Source organism: Acipenser ruthenus, chromosome 28 (genome assembly GCF_902713425.1).
Source record: "Acipenser ruthenus chromosome 28, fAciRut3.2 maternal haplotype, whole genome shotgun sequence".
Lineage (NCBI taxonomy): Eukaryota > Metazoa > Chordata > Actinopteri > Acipenseriformes > Acipenseridae > Acipenser > Acipenser ruthenus.
In genome coordinates, this window is record NC_081216.1 from 291,689 (window position 1) to 315,169 (window position 23,481).

Consider the following 23,481-nt stretch of genomic DNA (forward strand, 5'->3'; position numbering starts at 1 on the left):
AACCCGGAATGATATACCGTGCTTTCTAAAAACACGCCTCGACATTCATTAGTATCCAAAAAAATAGCAGTCGAAGTAAAAAAGGAAATCGTTGTTGCTCTGTCTGAGGCGGGAATTATTTGGTTTTTACAAAAAGAAAATCCTAAAGTTTGCAAAAAATAAACCAAAAAAGACTTCTTTGCAGTAGTATCCTTTTAAAACTAAAAGACGAGGAGAAGTGTGCAGCTATCTGTACTTAATCCTACAGTAGCTCCGACCACTATGTGACGTCACGAGGTACACAATGAGACCTTTGTTTTGAATCTTGCAAAGGAGTGAAAAAAAAAAATCTTAAGGCAAACACCAGCATTCAGAAAATAGGTTCCCAGGCTTGAAAGGCTAACGTTGCAGTGTCGTTGTACTGCATTGCTAGGGAGATCATTTCGTGTTCTGTATGTCTTTAAAGAAGCGGTACTTCGTAATTGTTTTATTTTCATAGCTCCATCCTTCCCAGTTCGGACTGGGATAGGCATATATACTGTATGTTTGATCTCAACAGTAGTGCAAGCGTATTAAATCAATGGCTTAAAGTTTCTGTTGTGGTGTACTTGCGCATTGCCCATACTTCTCTGTGCTTTACAATGTCTCAGTTTTCGGGTTTTATTTTTGGTCTCGTGAAGTCACTTTAAAGTTATACCTATCGCGCAGACTCCGTGTCTTAATAGATTGCAGAATGTTAACCTGCATCTGCATTTCAGTCTACAGTATCCTCACTGACACCACTGTTTACCCACATGTTCACTGTGCTTCATATATATATATATATATATATATATATATATATATATATATATATATATATATATATATATATATATATATAGTTTAATTGCAATGCCTGGCTACAGTATTATTATTATTTATTTTAAATGACCAAGGGTCGCTATACTCAGTGGTTTATTGTCTGATCTCCGAGCTGCCAGATAACGGATTTCTATTGCCTTCCAGTCTGTGTTATGAGATTTTAACTCGCCCAGATCGGAATATGAATACCTAACTGTTTAACCCCCTATAAAAGTTGACCATAGTCAAATACAAGGTGTGGTTTGTTTTCACATGCTTGACCAGGTTATGATTAACCGCGATATGTTGTTACCATGGTATACCACAGTCAGCAACTGTAATAAGAAAGCATATGTACTTCACACCGAAGATGCATTATATTTAAAAGTGTGAGTCAGTATCTGTGGCAGCTAACACTGGAGCTGCCTTTATTATTGGTAATGTGAAAGTACTATCTTGTTAGGAATGCAGTAATGTCATTACAGAACTAAACTTCTGCTAGAGAAGTAGATAAGAGTGAAGAGGACATCTCACAAGAGTTTGTTAGACCACTTAACATGCTTTATTTCAGCATTCAAAATAATTAAAAACATCTCAAATTATTATACATACACAAAATTGGCACAGACCCTCTCCTTTCACCCGGCAGAATTGTGTCTGCATCTTGAACTTTTTTTTTTTCCATTTAAATTTTTTTAAAACCCTTCACTAACAAAAAAAAAAAGGTAGAGAGGTGTACGGTTTGAAGCGATGAGATGAGAAAAAGGAGGGAAAGAAAAAAAATTGGGTATCCACCTGCTTAATCTACTGAAGACAGCTAAGATAGTCAACAGAGAACATTTCCTTGAATTGGACTTATCTGGAGAGCTGAAATAACACCTTGAAGAACTCAAGTGTTGCTCATTGACAGCAAGGACATAGTTTTGTAATTTAGCACCAAAGGTCCCGTTAGCGTATTGTGAAAAAGAATCTATATACAGGGTGATTAGAAAGTAAGTTTACCACATTAATGCACCATATTATTGATGTGGTAAACTTACTTTCTAATTACCTTGTATTTCTCTTAAAAAAATATTTTGTATTTTACACAGCTTTCGGGACCTCATTAAGAAATAGCACCTTTGTTGTTGTTGTTGTTTTTGATGAAGTGTAAAACCTAGCCTGGTGTTGTTGCTAACACTGTTGGTATTTTGAGGTAGCCTTAAGATTTTAAAGGAAGTTAACCCTCTTTTTTATTACTGAGAAAAACAGAAACAACATTGTTTTATCAAGAACAAAGCTTTTGTTTTCATTTTCTTGTGGTTAGAACAACAAGACACTTCAATGTCGTTTTTCAAATTTATTCAACACCTGAAAACGGTACATAGCATTTGGTTTGTCATTGTCTTTCCGCAGTGGTTAAAAAAAAAAAAAACGGCCAAAAAGTCATCTGTAATTATTAATTTTGTTTTTATATACTCCAAGGGATTTTACACTTTACAAGTATATATTATTTTCTTGTCGCCAGAGAACCAAAAAGATTTTTAAAAGTGTCCTTGTCGTAAGGTGTTGGTAAAAGTAGTGGTCCCAAAGAATTCAACAAAAATGATAACTCACAAACACCGTCTTCAGGTGCATAGTTTAAGCAAGTGGACCGTTGACGGTCAAATGAAATTTGAAGTTTTTTTTTTTAATGCATAGGAAAGAGTGTAGAGAGATGACTGCTAGAAAAAACAATTTCCAAGTCCAGATTTCTTTTTTACAAGAAGCAGACTGGGCCAACTTCGATGCCAAATTCTTGATCGGGTGCGCCAACGTCCATGGGTGCAATGTCGATGATGGGCAGGCGGGAGGTCTTTGTGGTCTTGTAGTCGATGACTGTCTTGCCCCATGCGCCGGTGTGCCTCTGCGGGAAGGAAGCAAAAGTAAGGGGTCAGAATTGAGTGGATTGAGACCTACCAGAAGATATCAATGCAATTCAGAAATCGAAGGCACTACTTGTACTGTAGTATCTACCAGAAGATATCAATGCAATGCAGAAATCGAAGGCACTGTATTTAAATATTAATCTTGCATTGTAACCCTGTACTTCCCTGTAACACCTGTAAGTCACTTTGAATAATGGTGTCTGCCAAAATCATAAATAATAATAATAATAAAAATCGCAATCTATCAATGGATTAAAGAGAACACGAAGGATGACTTACTGTGCAACCGTCCTCGGTGACACTGTATGTGAATCGGCTGTTTCCTTCGGCTCTGATCTCAATCTCGTTGGAGCCTTGCAAGAGAAGAGCCTTCTTCAGGTTGCCAGCTTGTTGGTCCATGTAGGCGATGCTGTTCTTGCAGTGGTATGTGATGTTCTGGGATGCCTCGGTGGCCATCAGACGCAGGAAGGTAAGCTGGATGTTGACATCAGCAGCGTCGGAGCCCTCTCCACCATATTCGAACTGTGCAGAAGAAAAGACCAACAGGAGTTACTACACCATGAAAGCCACAAACCAAAGTGGAGGATCAAGCGGTGGCAGGAAAGTGCCGTTCGAGGACCGGGAGACCCCTTACCTGGAAGCCATCGCTCATTGTCTCGCCGAACCAGACGTGCTTCTTGTCCTTGGCGTTCTTGCTAGTGTACCAGTTCTTCTGTGGGATGTTGGCCTGGGTTGGGTAGACGCAAGTCTCACCAGTCTCCATGTTGCAGTAGACCTTGACGGCATCCAAAGTGCAGCCCTGGTTGGGATCAACAAAGTACTCGCCTGAGGAGGAAGGGAGAGAGAGAGAGATAAGGGGGGGGGTCTTCATTTAATACTCTGTCAAGGCATTTCCCTATTACTTCCCACTATGAATGTTCTACCATTTCAGATGCACAGCGTATTAAAAGTTATGCATTGTATTCACCTGGCATACGCACCACGTTTATGGATCCTCAGCTGATGCACTATCCTTGTACTGTTGCACTACAATTATGTCACTGTAGATACAACTTGTTGTAATTCTAACTTGTTACATCCCATTTCATATTGTATTTTAATAGTATTATTTGCACTTACTATAAACTATACTGTTTAAATATTAATTTTGCATTGGAATCTTTACTCTGTAACACCTGTGAGTCACGTTTCTTATTGCATTTTACTTGGGCACACTTGGCAACCACTGTTAGGTACAGTCAGGCTCTTACCGCTCTTCCATTCGGGGTGGCACATTTTCAGGTCACGGCAGGAGCGGGCGGGGTTCTTCTTGGTGCCCTCGGGGCTGCGGATGTTCTCGATCTGCTGGCTCAGGGACTTGAGGGTGGTGTCAACCTCGAGATCGCGGTCACGGGCAACGTTGGCGTCGTCGGCTCTGTAGTGACGGAAGGGATCGGGGGCCTTCTCCTGAGAGGGCTGAGCAACAAAACCGAAGTCGAATCCGCCGCCGGGTGGGCCTGGGGGACCAGGGGGACCAGGAGTACCAGGGGGACCCTGGAGTATTGCAAGGAGAAAGAGATTGTGAGATTCATAATGGAGGACAGTGGCTTAGAGATTTGAGTTTGATGGATTGAATCAAAGACTTACAGCAGGTCCAATATCACCAGTGCGACCACGGGGACCAGGTGGACCAATAGGACCGGGCAGACCGCTGACACCATCTTTACCAGAACTACCAGCAGGACCAGCGGGACCCTAGTGAACAAGGAGAGGTAGAAAGATTAGCCATGGGTCAACAGTAAAGGTTCTGATCCATTTATACATGGAGTAACGCTGTTAATCAATCTAAAAGCTATTGTCACAATCTTGTTATTCTTCCTGTCCATGCATCTAACATATTACCATTGCTAGCTATCTGTCTTGTGTTTTATACATTTTAAAATATTGATATTGAAAGCTTTATTTGCATTGGAATGAACAACTGCATTGAACGCCACACTGTCTCACGGGGCTAAAATGTGCAGGTGTCTTAATATTTAATAGCAGCCATATCTTTGTAAGCAAACAGAAGAATATATTGTGATACTTACTCTGGGACCAGCAGGGCCGGAAGCACCAGCAGGACCTTGCTCTCCAGAAGGACCCTGTTAAATAAGGAATTGATCATGTTTAGGCTTCAGTTTTCCTATTTTATATTGAGGCATCTGAAGGGCAATATTTGCAGAATTCACGTTTGTGGATCACAAAATTAAGAGTAAGTTATCATAACAATACAGTTCAAGAGAAAATGAAACTGTCAGGTTGATGCTACTTGCAAATGCTCTATATGTCACTTAATTGGTTCATGTTGGAATCAAACTAGAGATTGCGGTGGATGTGAAGAATGCAAACACCTGGAAGGAGTGACAATCTGTTTATCTGCAGTTTAAGATCTGGTAAGCTCTTGTAAATGAACTAGGGAATCTCCCAGCATAGTAGATGGGCTTGTGTGCTACGCTAGGCTTTGGTTCTAAAGGGAGATCCACTCCAAATCATTTGAGAATGTGGCCTGTAACTGTAAAGGTGGGAATGTTTTGAACTTACGGCTGGACCTGGCAGACCTTGCAGACCAGTGAAGCCTCTGTGTCCCTTCATGCCTCTCTCTCCAGCTTCTCCAGCCTCACCCTTGTCACCGCGAGCTCCTTGAGCACCCTATGAAGGAAGAGAGAACGAGTCTGTCCGTTTTAGATGTCTGTTTCAATGCTGGTGCACAATATGTAAATATATTTCTGTATTGTTTTACAGTTGCAGTTTAATATAAATTTGAAAGGCACTTACAGCAGAGCCACGAGCTCCAGCAGGGCCAGCGGGACCAGCAGGACCAGCAGGACCCTGGAAGAGAAAAGAAGGAAATAAGCCGCTTATTATTTAGGAATGATTTTATAGGAAGCATATTGCTCAACCAAGAAACCCAACTGGTACTTACTGAAGTCAAGATCACAGTATGTCAAACAACCAGATTCTAAATGCTTGAATATAATTTCAATATGTAAGTGAGCTGGGAAAATGCATTTTCAGTTTACTTTAAGGTGTGTTGGCTGTACAGAAGGAATTCAGAATAGGTCGCTGGGTTAGTTGGGTTGGATACTTACACTCTCTCCACGATCGCCATTTTTGCCAGCAGGGCCAACTGGGCCAGGTGCGCCAGGGGCACCGGGGGCACCAGGAGCGCCAGCTGGGCCAGACTCACCACGGTCACCCTATCAGGGAGAGAAAAAATCAGGAGAAAGAGTCAGCCAGAGTCAAGGGGTACACCGTGGCCAACTGGAATAATATCGTCAAGGAGCAATGCCTACAGGTGCTACACACTTACCTTAGGACCAGGACCACCATCACGACCAGGTGCACCTTCATTACCAGCAGCACCCTGCAAAGAGAAAGGGTCAATAAAGAGGTTCCTTTTTCAAATGCTGTCCAGTATATGGCAGTGATTCACAGACAGGGTGAACCAGTGTCACGGGTTAGAGCACAGTATATAATACACTGTTCTATATGCACTGTAATTTCCATTGCATATATGATATATGTAAGTCGGCTAAGTGCTAAGTGACTCTGTAAGTATAACTGACTAAGTCAGGCCTAGTTGTGAATGCTGTTGTTAATTGAAGCCTGTGCTAGCTGTGGTTGTCATGGTTGCGTTCTGACTTCTTTTGATTCTTAAAAAGGCTTCCTCACGATTGTTTCAAGCAGTGTTGGAGGAATGTATTTTTAAGGCTTACCTCACGGCCGGCTTCACCAGGAGCACCAGACAGACCAGGGGGGCCCATTGGGCCAGGAGGACCACGCTCACCAGAGGGGCCACCGGGTCCTTGTTTGCCAGGCTCACCCTGTAAGACAAATAAGCCAGGAATTGATGTTTGAGCTACCAAACTGAAAATACAACCTAATCCAAAAGGCTTTTTTTGTTACCGGACCATTTTTGAAATCTGAATGGATACTCACTGTTGGTCCGGGAAGGCCAGAGAAACCACGCTCGCCTCTTTGTCCTGGAAGACCAACAATACCACGCTGTCCAGCAATGCCCTGAGGTCCGGGAATACCAGAAGGACCCTGGTGGCAAAGAAAGAGAACGGCAGAGAAGTTAATATTGCTCTCAAGGCAAAGCACCTACGATCGCTAGATTACCACTGTCAAAACAAAATATCACACATGCATGCCAAATAATATACTGTGAATATGATCACTGACCCAAGTATACAGGTGAATCCATCTGTTTTGGATGGTCCATACTTACAGGGGAACCATCACTGCCTGGAGAACCCTTCTCGCCAGTAGGGCCGGGAGGTCCAGCTGGCCCAGGCTCGCCAGGTCGGCCAGCGGCGCCGGTGTCACCACGGTTACCTTTCTGTCCTTCCTTTCCACCGGGGCCAGGGGGACCGGGGGCACCAGCGTTACCCTGCAGATCAACGAGAGAGTGGGTTAGTACAAATAGGGCCCAACCTGCCTTGAAGCAAGTCCTGTAGAATCTGGATTTGGTATGGTTTTGAATCAGTGATGCCAAGGTAGATCTCACGCTTTGCTAAGGTGGATGCCCAGCACCATTATTTCTTTGGAGGCATGCAGTAGGTACATGAAATACTGAGGGTTATTGCTAGTAATCACAAACTGTATGCGTATCTAGTTTTTTTAAAGAAATGTTGGGGGGTTAGTTTCACTTCGTAACAGGGTGGTCTTTATTACTACTACGACCTCGCTGCCAGAAATGCATCAGAGCACTTATTGCTAAGGGTTTTATCGGAATGCTGTAAGTATAGCAGATTTGGTTTGTGACTGTTGCTGCAGCACAAGGTGCGTCCACCTGGTGGCAGGGGAAGGAAATGCATCAAAGAATTCCTAATCAAGTCGACACAGAGAAGAAGTTACTTACAGATGGGCCTGGGGGACCAACTCTACCAGCAGCACCAGGGAAACCAGTTGCACCCTAGAGGAGAGAAAACAAACAGGCAAGATTTAAAAGCTTATTGCTGAATACTAAATATTTTTTTATGGCTGTGACAAAGGATACAGGTAATGCAATCAATTTTTAAATAAGCCAAATATAAAATATATGAATAAAAGAGTTACAGGTATTTTTTGTTTTGGGGTTTTTGCTACTGTGCTAAGGATAATGTATTAAGATGTGCACTGTTTAATTTAGACAAGACACCACTGAAAACCTACAGGAGGACCAGCAGCCCCACGGGATCCTTTGGGACCAGTTGCACCAACGTTACCCTAGAAAAAGAGAAAAACAAATACATATTTAAACCATGTATCATAATCCAATATTCAACTCATTAGGAGTTTCAATTACAAGCTCATAATATTTATATAACTACATATATACTGTCACATGAGGTGTATTTCTCTGTAGCTTCTATAAAATACAATCTGAAACAGAAGTATTTTAAGTGGCTTTCTCTACATTTTAGTGCAATGCTATGGACTCAACGCACCAGAAGTTTATAACAGGTATGCTTTGTACCAACTAATATTGTCAATTAGGCTATACACAGCGGTCACATGGCATTGCACAGTTAAACTGGGCTGTTTTTGCAGCTCCAGAACAGGTAGCATTACAGTTGTTGAAAACAATACACCCAAGGCTGGATTCACAGACCCTGATTAGCACAAATGTTGTGAAAGTTCTGTGATACTTACAGCAGGTCCAGGGGCACCAGTTGGGCCAGCAGGGCCAGGGGCACCAGCATCACCTTTGGCACCGGAGTCACCAGGCTCGCCCTTAGCACCAGCTTGACCATCAGCACCCTATAGGTACAGAAGAGAGAAGAGAAAAGGGAGTGGCATCAGATCACATGTGCACAACTCTGTATTGCAACTCAGCTCTAGCCATTGCATTTACTAACTAATCTAAAAGAAACTACAAAATGAGATTGCAAAAGTCTACCTGAAGCAATAATAGTAGCACAGTATTTCATGTTGGATTTCAAAATGTCACATTTTTTAATTTTTGTCATTTTATGGGAAAACTACAAAGCGGTTTGTAACATTATTCAGCAGGTTTCATTCGACTTTATGAAGCAAGATTAGTTCATTCTGTAGGGGTGATGCAAAACTTTTGCCCATCGCTGTAGAAACTCCCTATTTCTCAATGCACACTGGCTGATATTGGATTCAAAACCAGTTTTTTTCCCCAATCCTGAGCTTTAACCACTGGGGTCACATTTTCATGTACGGTTTTAAGCAGGATACTTACAGGAGGACCAGCGAATCCAGCAGGTCCAGGGGGACCAGACTCACCACGCTCGCCCTAGGAGATGAGGAACAGAACAAATGGTTAGTGGCTTTGGCATGGAAACAACATGCAAAGGATTCAACTGGATCTGTGTGCAAAGAAGGATCTCCATGAAGGAAGAGTAGATACTTACAGGGGCACCACGGGAGCCAGTGGGACCACCAGGGCCAGCGGGACCGCTTTCACCCTACAGAGTGAGACAGCAGAGCAATGGATTAGCAGAGTGCATCAATGCACCAGCAGCATTTAGATCAAATACAAGGGGATGTATAGCTAATGCATGGATCATGAAATTATTCAACAGGCTTCCACAGTGTTCTACAGGTAGCTGTGTTTGGGATCCAAAATACGTTCGCATTTAACAAGGTTCTTCATTTACTTCCATGGGTTTTGGACCAGGTCAACAGATCCTCTATGTAAAGAATATTTACTTCTACAAACATCCCTATAGCTTTTGGGTGAGCTGCTTGCACAGGTTTAATCTATTCATTAGTGGAGTTTGTGGTCAATGTGTTTCCAACAAGCACTGCTGACCATGTCAAATTTCACTCACCTTCTCACCAGGAGCACCAGATGGGCCAGGGGGACCAATGGGACCAGTCATTCCACGAATACCATCCTTGCCAGGGGCACCATCTCCACCCTTGACACCAACATCACCCTAGAGGCAGAGAGCCAAACGCATCATTATTTAAGTTCATTATCCATTCAACCCCATCCCACTTTATGTGTAGAATTGTAATGGCATCCCAGTATACAGGAGGGTGCAGTTGTTGCTGAGCTGTTCTGAGAGTTTTATATATTGTATGAAAGCACGCAAATATACTGTATGTGTTTTATTGAAATACCAAACTACTTTTTTGTTACAACTGCTATTTTATCAGGGAAAAGTCTGGAGACGTTGCAACTCACAGCATCAGGTACTAGCTATATTCATTCTTACAGACACTATGCTTAAAATTAAATCAGTAGAAATTATGCGAAGCAGGTCGTTGGCATACCTGAACTTAGGTATAGTTGGGGATATATTTTGGGTCATTTGATAGCACTTTGGGTATCAGTGCCAGTCTACTTTCATCTGACCCAGCAATGCCTTCTTTAATGCATGTAGTGGCACAGCAAATGATAATGAGCACAGGGAACTTACTCTATCTCCCTTGATGCCAGGCAGACCGGCCGCACCACGCTCACCAGGCATCCCCTGCAGACCAGGAGCACCTTGACCACCAGGGGCACCAGCAGGACCAGTCTCACCCTGCGGGAAAAGAGAATGGGTATTGTTAACAGACAAGATCATCACTGTACATCAGCAGCAAATACACCAGCAAGGAGAGAAAGCCTTTCTACATTCTGTACTGTGTAGATCAAGGTTGCTGTTTCCAGTTTGTATCAAACTCAGCTGCTTTGCACTGTACAATCCTGCACTGTAACCATATCGGCATATCTTATAACTCAATATTTTTAGTTATTAGCGATAGCAGTTATAGTTTTTCTTATCTTCAACTGGCTTATACAGAATACTACTAATACTACTAATAATAGGGCTGATATCCTAAATACAAGCGAGAGACGTCTTCAGTCTATTGGAACATTGGGTAGAATAATGCCTAGATTCTAACACTGCAGGCATGTGATGGGAGTATAAGTCTTACCTTGGCACCATCGTTACCAGGAGAACCAGGAGATCCACGAGCTCCAGCAGGGCCAGTTGCTCCAGGGCCACCACGCTCACCGGGGAAACCTCTCTCACCCTAAGAAAGGGGCAAAGGATAAGGGGAATAGACCATTAGGGTCAGGGCATCTTGGGCAGGGCATCATGGGCAAACCAACAGCAAGAGATCGCTCTCAGTATGAATGGACTGAAGTTGCTTTCAGCTATCCAAATACTCACTCTTGAGCCAGCTGGGCCAGGGGAGCCAACATCTCCAGGGATACCCTGTGTTTGGGGGTGGGGAGAGAAAGAAAGTTAGCAACAAAGAGCTTGGTGATTTATACTGTGCTATTGTATATAGATTTGTTTAAGTATTCATTATTTAATTTATAAAAGTCTGTCAGCCAGGTGTGGTTTTTAGACGGTGGCCATTTTGTTTTAGGCCTTTGTTTTTATTTTTAGTTATTGACTTTAACCCTCTATATTCTTCAGTTAAAAGTAGCCTTAATTTGATCTTATTGTATCGGATGTGTATCCTTTACACATAATTGGCTCCATCTTAATGATGTTTTTGCCTCCTTTCCTTTTTCCTAATTGTAGTCTAGTGGTACACTGTTGCAGTCATCCCATACCTGTTCACCGGGCTTGCCAGATTCACCAGCAGCTCCTTGGGGTCCGGGCAGACCCTAGAACAGAAAAATATCATATGTCATGTTTAATTAATTTTTTTAAAAGAGAAACAATAATAGAAAAGGTCAAATGAAAAAGCCCTTTTTTCAGGCAGGAAAACGAGTGGCTTACCTGGAATCCAGGAGCACCAGCAGGACCACCCTCACCTCTCTCACCAGCGGGACCCTGAAATGAAGCAGGCCCAAAGTCAGGGACAGTTGTACTTCTATCAGCATTCTTCTGAAGTCAGTGTGTAACCATGGCAACCAAAAAGGCCTGACACTTTCCTGGTCTTGCATTAAAATCAATAATGTTAACTGTATGAACATTTTGTTGTATTTTAATATCAATACAGTAAAATATACTACTTACAGCAGGGCCAGGTGGACCAGGGGCACCAGCATCACCATCTTTGCCAGTGGCACCCTAAATATGAAAAGAGTGATATCGTCAGCAAAATAACATATAGGTAAAAGAAAACAACAACAACAATGGGTCTACCTTTATGTAAATGTGTACATTATATAATTGCTTGTATAACATTTTAATTTATTTAGCATGTTTATGTATGATTTTTCCATATATACAGTCACATAAGTTGTCACAGAAACTTTTATTTGTAGACAAGGCTCCTAGGCCCAACAAGTAGGTCAAGGGCTTTATAACCTTAAACTAACCCCTATATACTGCTTCAAAGGAGCAGATACTTACCAGAGCACCGGGGGCACCAGCAACACCTCTCTCTCCAGGCTTTCCAGCATCACCCTAGGAAAGAGCAAAAGGAGCCCCTGAGATTTCAGATGAAAAACATATACGTATACTAAATGTCCAGCAATCATTTCCTCAGTCAATGTGTATGTATTAGCAGCTTTGCTTTGAGTCTAACAGGGTCTGACTCAGAGTTCAGGGCCAGACAAAGGACATTTGATGCCCTTATTTGATTTTATGAAAAAGAAAAAACAGCTTTTTGAATTTGAACGCAAATGTATATCAGTTCTGCCATGACAAATATTATAAGCAGGAACTCATATTAGTGATGAAGCTCGTTTTCATTTTTTATTTTATATTGAGATATATCTATTTTTTGCACTGTAAGAAACACCCCCTAATCCTCAGTACTTACAGCAGCACCCTTGGGTCCAGGGAATCCCATGACCCCAGGTTGACCTCTTACACCAGAGGGGCCGGGTGGGCCAGCACGTCCATCTTGACCAGCAGGGCCCTATTTGAAAGGGAAAGGGTTAAAAGACCATTAGACAACTATGAACTGGATACGTCATACAGGATTCATTTATTTTTACATTTATTTGTGTTTCTGCTAGTTATCATTTCGATAGCTAATGTTTAAATGCTTTTCTCCCCCCTGTACTATATATTGTGCAGCAGTGCACTATATCTGGCTTACTGCATATAGCGCAGAAGCAGAAATACACACAGTAGCTAATTCAATTCCCACCATAGAGCGTCTTTCTGTAAGCAATAAACTGTGTATCTTTTACTCAAATATTGATTTGTGCATATAGTTAAACACATTTATAGGTACTGGTTCAGTATATCAGAATTACTTACAGCAGGACCAGTCTTGCCATCAGGACCAGGGCTTCCAGGGCTACCAGTCAGACCCTAAAGTGGGAGAAGAAGGAGGAGACATTAGGCAAACTGTTCAGTGAAGTTCAGTGATGTTACCACTGTTTAGACATGGGCATGATCTCAATACTGAGGAGCTAATTTTCTACCTGTACCGAATTGGCACCAATGTAATAAAGTTTTTAACTGAACTCTAGCAGTTTGACTAGAAGGGTGACTCCCCTAGCTGAGGTAGCAGAGAGATCTCATGCCTTATCCAAGATACTGTTTCCTACTGTTATTGCATCTCAACAAGTCCGGGCTCAAGCCAGAACCATGCTTTGCAGAAGTTGAAGTTTCTTTGTGTAGGCACAGGCGGGCACTTACCTTGGCACCGGGCAGACCAGGCTCTCCAGGGCGACCAGATTCACCAGTGGATCCCTTAGCACCAGCAGGGCCGGGGCCTCCTCGCTCACCGGGACCACCCTGTTATCGTAGAGAAGCACACAGGGGTTAGCAACAGCAGAATGCTACTGAATTTAATTGTATTGTACTGGGGTACTGTAAAGTGAATGCATGATAATAATGTTTATTTTCAGTACCGTAGACAGCTCCTTCCAAAATGTGTAAAGCCTTTTTAAAACTGCTTGTAGTTTGAGTGCTCCTTTTTTGCAGCTCGTTATTAGGTTGGGATGTGATAATGCTGCCGTATATTATGAACATTTATTTACATGAATATAACGTGTGTCTGCATAGTACTGTTTTGAAAGGTGATGGTACATATTAAGCCACTCTTCTATTATTAGATGTTTAGCAGTGTCATATTCAATTGGTATCGGAATGCTTACCTTGGGACCAGCTGCTCCATCAGCACCAGGGAAACCACGGTTACCAGGGCTACCCTGTAACGAACACAAACGAGGAGTATGAGACAAGGCAAGCACAGCGCCCCCTATGTGTCTCTCTTAGTAGGATTTACAATTCTGCCTCAAAAGGCCATTCTTTTGAATTTCCTACAGTAAGTAGCATTCTACTATATTCTACTTTTAGACTATAATGCACCAGTTGCTGTTGCCTGGTGCCCAGACTGCTGGTTCATAAAATCCTATAATAAGCATCTGCACCAAAGATATGAAATAATAGTGGATTTTCTATTACATTTGTTACTAAAGAGAAGGGAGGTTTAAATCTCCCGCCTGTAGTTTTTTGCAGCTAAGTTATCTGGTGGAGTTCAGACACTAAAGGTGCAGATTTATTTATTTTTTTGGGGTTTTAAGTCAAAAAGGTTCAGGGTATAGAAAGATGGACTTACACGCTCGCCGTTGGGGCCGGGGGCACCGCCAGGGCCAGGCTCTCCACGGGCACCTCTCTTGCCTTCTTCACCAGAGGGTCCTGGGGGTCCTTGCACACCACCTGGACCCTAAACAAGAAAGGGGAATAACATGATTGGTTAGGCAAACAGGTTGAGAGTTTCAGTACGGTAAGGGCTTTGGATAGTTACAAATCACAGTGCACCAATGTCAGCACAATCTTCAGTGGGTCATTACAGCAATCAGTGTGAAGTGACACTGTTTTAATACAGTAGCAAATCTCATCGAAAGTTATACTTACAGGTTCGCCTTTAGCGCCAGCCTCGCCTCTTGCACCAGGAGTACCAGCATCACCCTAAAATACAAATAAGAAGAAACATATAAAGATTGAAGGATATAGTCTGTTTTTTTTCTTCTGCCTAGATATAGCTTAGCTTAAAACAATATATATATATATATATATATATATATATATATATATATATATATATATATATATATATATATATATATATATATATAATGTATGTATTTATTTTTTACTAGTATTATTTTCAAGGCCTGAATTTCATTTTAGATCAAAGTCTAGTATTACAAAATGGCACCCAAGGTGTCCGTCCGGTCGCTTAAGGCTGAAACAGGCCTACTTCTCACTTAAGAACTGCAAGAGGATTATATTTTCTCACAAAAGTTCAATTGCTGCCTGTAAGTTGTTGGGCTGTGTGAGCCCTGATGCATCTCAACAACAATGGTAAGAATGGTCATACAGCTAACTACAGTAATTTTTTGCGCTGCAATGACAGAAACTCACATTGTTGCCTTTAGCACCAGGAGCACCACCGGGACCTTGAGGTCCAGGGGGACCACGTGGTCCAGGGAAGCCAGGGGCACCAGCAATACCAGGAGCACCCTGTAGGGGGCAGCAAAAACAAAACAGTCGTTAGCACACAAGCGAATCAGAACAACACTGTATATATAGATACAAAAAAAAACACAAGAATCCAGAAACAATACTTACAACTCCACCTTTGGCACCAGCTTGACCATCAGTTCCGGGGTTGCCCTAGAAACAAGACAGCAGAAGAAGATGCAGTTTAGTTGTGATGTCCCAGTGTTTTGGTGGGGGGGAGGGGGGCGACTGTGTGTGGATGTTGATAAAGTTGGTTCTGATTCGTAATACTTACAGCAGCACCAGGGGCACCAGCTGGTCCAGGGCTACCGGGCTCACCACGAGCTCCCTGGGGACCATCAGACCCACGACCACCAGCAGGACCAACCTCACCCTGTGGTGGGACAAAGAATTGCCGTCAGCACCATTACAATGGAAAGCCAAGAACACATGGTAGACCACGAGCCTACTTTAGCTTAACAGTTTCATTGGGATTTTGGTATCTAGCAAGACCTAACAAAAAGATCCTGTCATTGTCATGTAACACTGCTTGGGCTACGGGTACATGAAGGCTGTTGATCAAAATGCATAAGTCAGACATTACAATAACTGGTCTCGCGAAACATCTCAACAGTACAAAGTCTGCCCCTATAGCATACATCACATATCCCATCCAGGTCAACCGTATAATAGGCTGGTTTCCTTTCCCTGTCTCTTTTTCCTCTCAAATGTTACACTTCTGAAGGATCCTATGAGAAACTCTGTATACAATAGTAATAAGCCCTCCCAAATGCTTCTACAGCTCAGAGCATGCTGAAGAGTGGTGCTAATGGAAATGGTTACATACCTTAGCACCAGGACCGCCGGGGAAACCTGGAGCACCAGCGGGGCCAGTAGAACCCTGAAGAAGAACAACAAAAAAGGAGACTGTTGATTGAATTGTCCATCTGTATAGGATTGTATGTGACATTCTTCAAATGCTGGATGAAAAAAAATAACCTAATTTGTCTGATACTTACAGGTGGGCCAGCAGCACCAGAAGCACCATCATTTCCACGAGCACCCTGCAATAAGAAGAACACAAGGAAGCAGGTCAGTTTAGGAATGGAGAATACATGCTCAACACAGATCCAACAGACGTTGTTGTATATGTGCATTACAGGTCAATCATTATTCATCAGAATTGATCCCTTCCTACTGCTTGCTTGCTTTGCTCTAGCAGGGTAAACAAGGTGATGTAAAAGTAGGAGACCCTACTGATTCTCAGATTGGTGTATGATCAAAGATGAGGATCATGCTCATGGTGTGCTCATCCCCATATGGACCTCTGGAGAGCGTAGCATGTTATATCTGCAGGGATGCTGAAGAACAGTTTGTGGAGCTCAAGTCGACCTGAAGTGCTCCATCTTCTACCCTGATGGAAGGTTCTGCCTTTAAGAGGTGGTGAATGGCTTTTATCACCATGGGTCTTAAATATTGTATGTAACTATGGTCATCCCTGAAGGGTGGCTGGGCTACAATGGTTGATTAGGCCATAGAGGAGCAACCACTGACAATGTTATGAATCTGAAGGCTGGATCTACTTACAGCAGGTCCAGAGGGACCAGGACGACCTCTCTCACCGGGAAGACCACGGGGTCCCTATTGGAGGAGAAAGAGAAGAAATTGTCAGATAATGGGTCGATTCAAGCAGGGTAGGGTGTTTACAAACTACTCGATGGCTATTACAATTTTCATTATTGCTCCTTGCTGTCTAGAATTCCATATATTTATTCTACAGAAAACCTATGGGTATTAATGCTTTAAAATATTCTGGTATTATGTTCAGTATACTGGATTACACTATACTACATTTAGATTTGCAATGTTTTTGGTGCTACCAATTTGAAGATCAACTCACCATTGCTCCAGGGGTACCGTTCTCACCAGATGAACCAGGCTCGCCCTATTGGGGAATGAAAGAGAACACATGAGTCATTGCCATTTTGTGGGTAAGCTGAAAGAGTAATATTCACTTTGTTTAAGAAAGTGCACTAGAAAAGGTGATGTCCTGCAACTCACCTTAGGACCAGCTGGGCCAGAATCTCCCTTGGCACCATCTAGACCGCTGAAACCCTATTGGAGGAGGAAATGGGATGTTTAGAAGGTTGCAGGTGCTACAGAGCACACAAGTGAATTATACTTGAGGGATTTATGTTATTATTGTGGATGGTTAGCTTACTCTGTGTCCCTTGATGCCTGGAAGTCCAGGGGTTCCGGGGAATCCACGAGCACCCTAGATGACGAAATAAAGGAAGAAGATAATGTTAATAAAACCATTCAACCTTATTAACAAAAGGCAAATGATCACAATTGTCTCATGCAAAGATGTTGTTCTGGTGATCAAGATCTTTCCTGGTTCTTATTAAGAAGGATTCCATAGGAGATCATGATTTGGTTGTTGAGAAGGTTCACAGTGTCACAGTGCATGACTAGAACATGCATCAGCCAATGGGCAGCAATAGACCTGCCATGCTTTCTAGCTCCATTGGTCAATGGGTTGGTTAGTCATCCAAAGAGTTCCTTACCTGAGGACCTGATGGACCACGCTCGCCAGGACGGCCAGGTTTGCCAGATTCACCCTAAAGAAGAAAGGAAAGATGAAAGGCAGCATTAGTTCAACTGAGAAGCTCCAGCAACCTCTAACCATACAATGCAGCAGGATTTAGCAGGATAAACATGTACTACAGATCTGGGGTCATGTAGTCAAGTGAGTTGACATTCTTCGCTGTGGATGGTGTTTATTATTAACTGTGGTAGAAAGAGACATACTTTATATAGCAACTAGCTATTAGGGTTAAGTGTGAATATTCAGTATAATGTGCCTAACTCCACAAAGGGAAGCCAATGGTTTTAGGTTGGAGGGTTGTTCCCCTACCTTAACGATGCACCTGTCATCAAATCCTGGACAAGCAGAGACCCAGTAAAGGTCATCGCTGGGATTGTCTATTTTGCTTTAAGGATTTTAAGGATTTGGGCTACTTACATCATCGCCGTTCTTGCCTGGGGGGCCTGCTGGACCACGGGGACCCATTGCACCCTGGAGTATAGAAACACAAAAAAGCACTGGATGAGCGGAAAGACAAGACGATCTTCATGTGAAGTGCATGCTGAAGTTTGGTGAGATGACATCAAGTTTACAAGCCACTCTTTCCAAGTACAGATGATGGCTGAGTTATTTGTTTCGCACAAGTTCGATCAGTGATTATGAGGGTGAAAAGAGAATTGACTCAGTTATGTAGGCAATTAGCTAGACAGATAGGAAGATGCTGAATATTGAATTAGATTGCAGTAAAATGGCAGTATGCTACATTGGTAGATCAAGCATGTATTACTTGTAGTTGATACTTACAGAAGCACCGGGCTCGCCTGGCTCACCATGAGGGCCTGGGAAACCTTGGGGACCCTAAAGGGTTAACAAATGCACAATATTTAGGTCAGGTGATCCATTCTTTGAAAGACACATGCAGGAAGTGACAAGGATCAGTTCAATATTGTTATCCCTATTATGGTCAAATTATTATCTATCATGAACTATGTACAAGATTATTATATTTTAGAAAATAATTCAAGCATGCATTTGTTGATTTGGTGGTGATTATATCATGGTATTACATACTCACTTATTTGCTAACTGCTAATAGTTGTTAATAATTGATAGTAGGAACCAAAGTTTTACTTACATTTGAACCTGCAGGCCCGGGAGGACCACGGGGACCCATTGGACCCTAATGAGAGGAAACCAAAAATAACAATATTGAACAGGTGCATCAGTATAACTGTCCCCCTATTTTCCAATATTCATAAAAAGTCTAAAGAAGCAATATTAAGTAAACACTTACTATGAATTGCATTACACAAAAGGATTATTGTAGGCCTTTTTGGTGAGTATATATCTATATTTACAACTATCTGGGAAATTAACTTAAGGGTATGGATGACTGCCTTTCTGTATTCCAAATGGTCAGCTTCATTAGCTAGGTCTAGTATGTATAGGGTCCGATCTGCTGTTCCTCTGTCTTTGATAATGAGGCCTGTTCACGTTGTGTGGATCCAGGTACATTTTTACAGAGAACACTATTGCAAAGCTTCCATTGCCTAGTTGAAGGGCTCTTGGCAGCTTCCAGGCTGTGCCCTACAGAGAGGGATAAGACAGCAAGAATCGTACCATTGGGCCTGGCGCAGACATTCCACCACCGCCGGATTTCTCATCGTAACCGTAAGACATTTGAGGAGCGAAGTTCTGCAAGGGAACAAGAGAGAGAGAGAGAGAGAGAGAGAGAGACAGCCTTCAGTGAGTGAAAGGGTTTCAGAGCCATTGAAATGCGTTGATGGTTGGAGAGTGGGCACAGGGAAGGTCATTGATTAGTATTCTGTGTATTTGATACTTACTCCGCCAAGGCCAGGGGGACCAGGGGGACCAGGGGGACCTGGAAGACCAGGTTGGCCAGGGATGCCATCGTTGCCAGCAGGACCAGGAAGTCCCTATGAAAACAAAAGATATTTCATTTTCAACAATAAAGCCTTGAGCATCGCCCCCCCTCCCTCCCTCCTACTGTTGCCTGCCTGTCTATGGAAAAGGGCCTTTGAAGAAAGAACGCTTGAAAACCATTTTTTAGGAGCTCCTGAAGAAGGTCTTGACTGCCCAAATCCATATGGAAGGAGCTGGTTGAAATGTAATTGAGATAGCTGTATGTTTATGCATGCGTTTGTGAATGTGGTATATCACTGCGTTGATGCCAAATGGCAGTGGTAGAAGAAGGAACATCATGGAGTTTTTGCAATAGTTTTCTTTCAGAGGTGACTTGCTTCAATAGAAGTACACCTGTTACCATAGGTACCCACACCCTCCCTCCCTCCCTCCCTCCCTTCCTCCCGCTCTGTGGAGCACACCTGGGTTAGGATGAAGTGCAATGGGATTTAGAGGTACTTACCCTGTCACCCTTCATTCCACGCTCGCCTTTTGGTCCCTGAGGTCCCTGTTGGGGTTGCAAGAAAATTAGAAAATATTATTATTATGCATTTTATAATAATGAAAGAAAAGTTTACTTTTCAATAGGTTAGTGTTCAAAATTATTATTATTATTATTATTATTATTATTATTATTCATCTGCATGAGGCTATTTGACTAGGCCACTGTTTAAGGGAGGTTAAGCTTAAAGAACATATAATACAGATACATGGATAAAAACTGTTCTTTAACGTTAAATACAATTGAATACAGCTATATTTGCATAATAATAATAATAATAATAATAATAATAATACAATGTAAATGATTACCTCAACTTCTGAGTATGCTGGTTCCTGAGACACTGTAAGAAAATGTAATTAAATGAAATTAGTTCAACGACATCTGCATTGCAACATCAGGCTATCAGCGAGCTATACCAATTACCTATAGGAAGTGATGTAATTAAGAGTTACCATCATTCCCTTTTTTGTGAGGTACCTATGATGTACCACGCCCTGTTTTAAATAGAAAGAGTTTTATAGATTTGTATAGTACTAATAAATGTACATCTTTGTTTTTTGATACGGTACATTATCCCCATGCGACTATATAGATTTCAGGATGTTTAACCCCTCGACCCCGAAACTGTTCCACACATACTAGAGATTTTTAAGAGGGAAGAGTTGATGGTACTTACCCTCGGAATCAGGGCAGATAGGGCAGCATTCGCCAAAGGGGATCTCTGGATTGGGGCAGTCAGTGGTGTCTTCACAAATCACTTCGTCACACAGGATGTTACCGCTGTCACATACACAGATCTGGCATGGTTCGGGTTTCCATACATCTTTGTCGTTGTACAATTGGCCATCTTTCATACAGTTACCTGCTGAAACTGCGAGGAAACAAAAACGATACACGCGTGAATTAAACACAAGCAATCGTATGTTATACCGGTACAGTATAACACATGGAGGCCTTTTTAAAAAAAAAAAAAAAAAAACGTATTTTTATTTAAAGCGCGTTGAGATATTGTGGTTTGAAGACGCTTTATAACAAAATACATCAAAATAAATTAAAACTTGTGACGTTTAAAAGTTGCACAAAATGCAATGGCTTCATCGTAAGCGCAACGTAAAAACAATCAAACAAATAAAAAACAGCGCCACAAGAAGTAAACTGAATCATTAGCGGTACGTTTCATACCTCCGTAAACAATAAGCAATAGATAGATCCATTGATATCACTGGTGATAATGTAGGCTTACATCGTTTTGCGAATGTATCTTCTGAAGTCCTCGGTTGCTTTCCTAGGTGACCAAATATTCTCACAATTATTGAAAAATTAAATAATCTGAAAGAATGGACACTATACTTTGACCCAGGAGTACATTGTAAAAAGAATGGACCTAAAAAACTGATGCGAAATCCCCAAACAACGCGAGATCAAAATGCACGAGAGAACATGAAAAGTCACTTAATAGCCTCGTTATAGTATAACCATGCTTAACAGCCATTTGGTTAATTTTTTATGCAATTTTGTTAAATGTATACGAATAATCAAATAGAAAAAATTGAATAGGCCTAAACGGTTTTACAGTGAAAATTAAATTTAAAGTGTAAGGGAATTTCACGTTAAAAAAAAAAAATCCAATAGATGACACTAGGTGGCGCCAACGTCTTTTTTTTTTACAATACAGTCCATCGGTGGAACATTGTTGACTGTGGTACATACATGTAATTTGATACAACTGAATTGGCAGATGCTGCTGGCAGTGTTTTCATGCATTGTAAGCAATTGGTTTCATATGCAGTCCTTCCTTACATTCAAACTTTAAACGAGTATCCCGTTACACCGCTAGGCGGCACTGTTGGACTGTGAAATGCAATGGCTTGCCAAACTCTCCAGCATCCAAAAAACATTCTGATGAAGTGATGTCTAGACTATTTTAACTTCAGACATCAAAGACATTTTCTTTCACGCTTCCCCCTAGTTGTATTGTTGTTTTATTCACCCAGTTGTCTATTCGGAAAATATTCGTTTGGTTTTTTTAATAATTAAAGACTTCAGCTTGAATGCAAATCATATGCGCCCTTGACACCGAGAACGAATTTAACTTTTTTTAAAATTGAGAACAAGCTTCTGGAAATTAATTAAAACCATCACTTTAAGTTTGTTCGAGTTCTCGTTTCTTTAAACGACATATTTATTCCCTTAAATCATTTTGCCATGATGATTACATATGGACAAGTGCCATTTTTTAAGGGTATCCTCGGGGGACATGTTTTTGACGAGAGCGCGCACACGCCCATTGATTGGAATGTGCCACTTTTTTGCAGATGCAAACATCGTTTCCACAAAGAGAATAAAAACACAGACTGAATGCAACGGTTTAACTTAGACTCCTCTTTGATCCATGAAATATATTGTATATTCCAAGCTTAAAGTGCACAAGATGTAGGCTATAAGCAAGAAGGACTATAGTCTAAAAAGCTATTGAGACTACAGACAAGAAAGAAAATTGTCTGTACTTTGAGTCTTTATGAATCTGCTTTTACGGTTTATAGGCAGCCCTTAAAAACCCTTAAGTCAACCCTTATATTTTATTGCAGAAAGCATGCTATTAAGCTTTCAAATTTTAGTTTAGCAAAGAAAACTTTGTTCTGTGTATATATATATATATATATATTTCTATACTTTTTTCAAACTTTTTTTCTTTTTTCTTTTTTTTAACAAAAAGTTTTACTTACGGTCGTCCTCTCCTTGACCTCTTGCCAAAAGCACTGTTGCTGCAAGCAGCAAAGCTATCCGGGTATCCACAAAGCTGAACATGTCTAAATATTAGACATGTAGACTCTTTGAGGTCAGGTGAATTCTTGTTTCTTTAGACTCCAGTCATACAAGTGAGGATCGGCTGTGTATCTCCAATCCAGACCTCAGCAGAAACTTCCTACTGCTTCACCGAGAAGGACCGCTGGTTTTTATATCATCAAGGGACCTTGGGGAGGTGCTTGCTTCTCCAGCAAACTTCTGCATGTACAAGTTAGGAAGCCCCACCCTTGTCCAATCCAAACAAGCTGTCTTAATTTTTCTCCCCCTGAAATCTCATGGAACATCATTATTGTTTAAGGAGGGTTGGGGGTTGGGGTATAGAACGGTATACCCCTCCTTCTTTTTTGTTCAGTGAGAGCATAGGCCATCTCACCATCCAGAAGCCTATTGGCAACACATGGCATTTCTTTTTCTGTACAATTTTCGAAGGGTTGTAATTAAATACAAACTGTGCAGGCTTGGAGAAGAGCGTTTTTTTTATTTCTTTTGGATTTTAATACGTTTTTAAATGCATTTTGGTCAGATTAAATAGAAACATGCATGGAGACTCTCATGATATATACTACATGGTTCTTTTTTAAATTTCTTTTT

At 41.6% G+C, this 23,481-nt stretch overlaps 1 protein-coding gene across 1 annotated transcript; it reads right to left on the reverse strand.

The window, feature by feature from the left end:
• Positions 1–1,361: 1,361 nt before the first annotated feature.
• On the reverse strand, positions 1,362–23,025 carry LOC117434956 (collagen alpha-1(I) chain-like). Its single transcript, XM_034057707.3, has 51 exons — positions 22,809–23,025; positions 20,759–20,953; positions 20,391–20,422; positions 20,041–20,085; positions 19,499–19,591; positions 19,275–19,349; positions 18,790–18,834; positions 18,459–18,512; positions 18,093–18,146; positions 17,635–17,688; positions 17,289–17,342; positions 17,129–17,182; positions 16,968–17,012; positions 16,655–16,708; positions 16,087–16,131; positions 15,915–15,968; positions 15,363–15,461; positions 15,197–15,241; positions 14,990–15,088; positions 14,480–14,533; positions 14,181–14,288; positions 13,717–13,770; positions 13,256–13,354; positions 12,872–12,925; positions 12,426–12,524; positions 12,014–12,067; positions 11,675–11,728; positions 11,435–11,488; positions 11,266–11,319; positions 10,874–10,918; positions 10,635–10,733; positions 10,130–10,237; positions 9,536–9,643; positions 9,116–9,169; positions 8,944–8,997; positions 8,388–8,495; positions 7,908–7,961; positions 7,615–7,668; positions 6,982–7,143; positions 6,690–6,797; positions 6,467–6,574; positions 6,061–6,114; positions 5,840–5,947; positions 5,526–5,579; positions 5,292–5,399; positions 4,799–4,852; positions 4,356–4,463; positions 3,980–4,262; positions 3,364–3,554; positions 3,009–3,251; positions 1,362–2,707 (listed from the first exon to the last, which is right to left on the reverse strand). Exons 1-51 carry the CDS (start codon positions 22,888–22,890, stop codon positions 2,561–2,563), a joined length of 4,374 nt encoding a protein of 1,457 aa, XP_033913598.1. The 5' UTR covers positions 22,891–23,025; the 3' UTR covers positions 1,362–2,560.
• Between the last annotated feature and the right edge of the window lie 456 nt (positions 23,026–23,481).

Excerpts from the sequence above, each read along its gene's own strand:
- LOC117434956 (XM_034057707.3), bottom strand. The coding sequence starts at position 22,890 with ATGTTCAGCTTTGTGGATACCCGGATAGCTTTGCTGCTTGCAGCAACA. Across the intron at positions 18,147-18,458 it reads CAGGCGAGCCCGGTGCTTCT|GGTGCAATGGGTCCCCGTGG; the intron begins GTAAGTATCAAC and ends TCTATACTCCAG. Across the intron at positions 12,068-12,425 it reads CTGGACCCAAGGGTGCTGCT|GGTGATGCTGGAAAGCCTGG; the intron begins GTAAGTACTGAG and ends GCTCTTTCCTAG.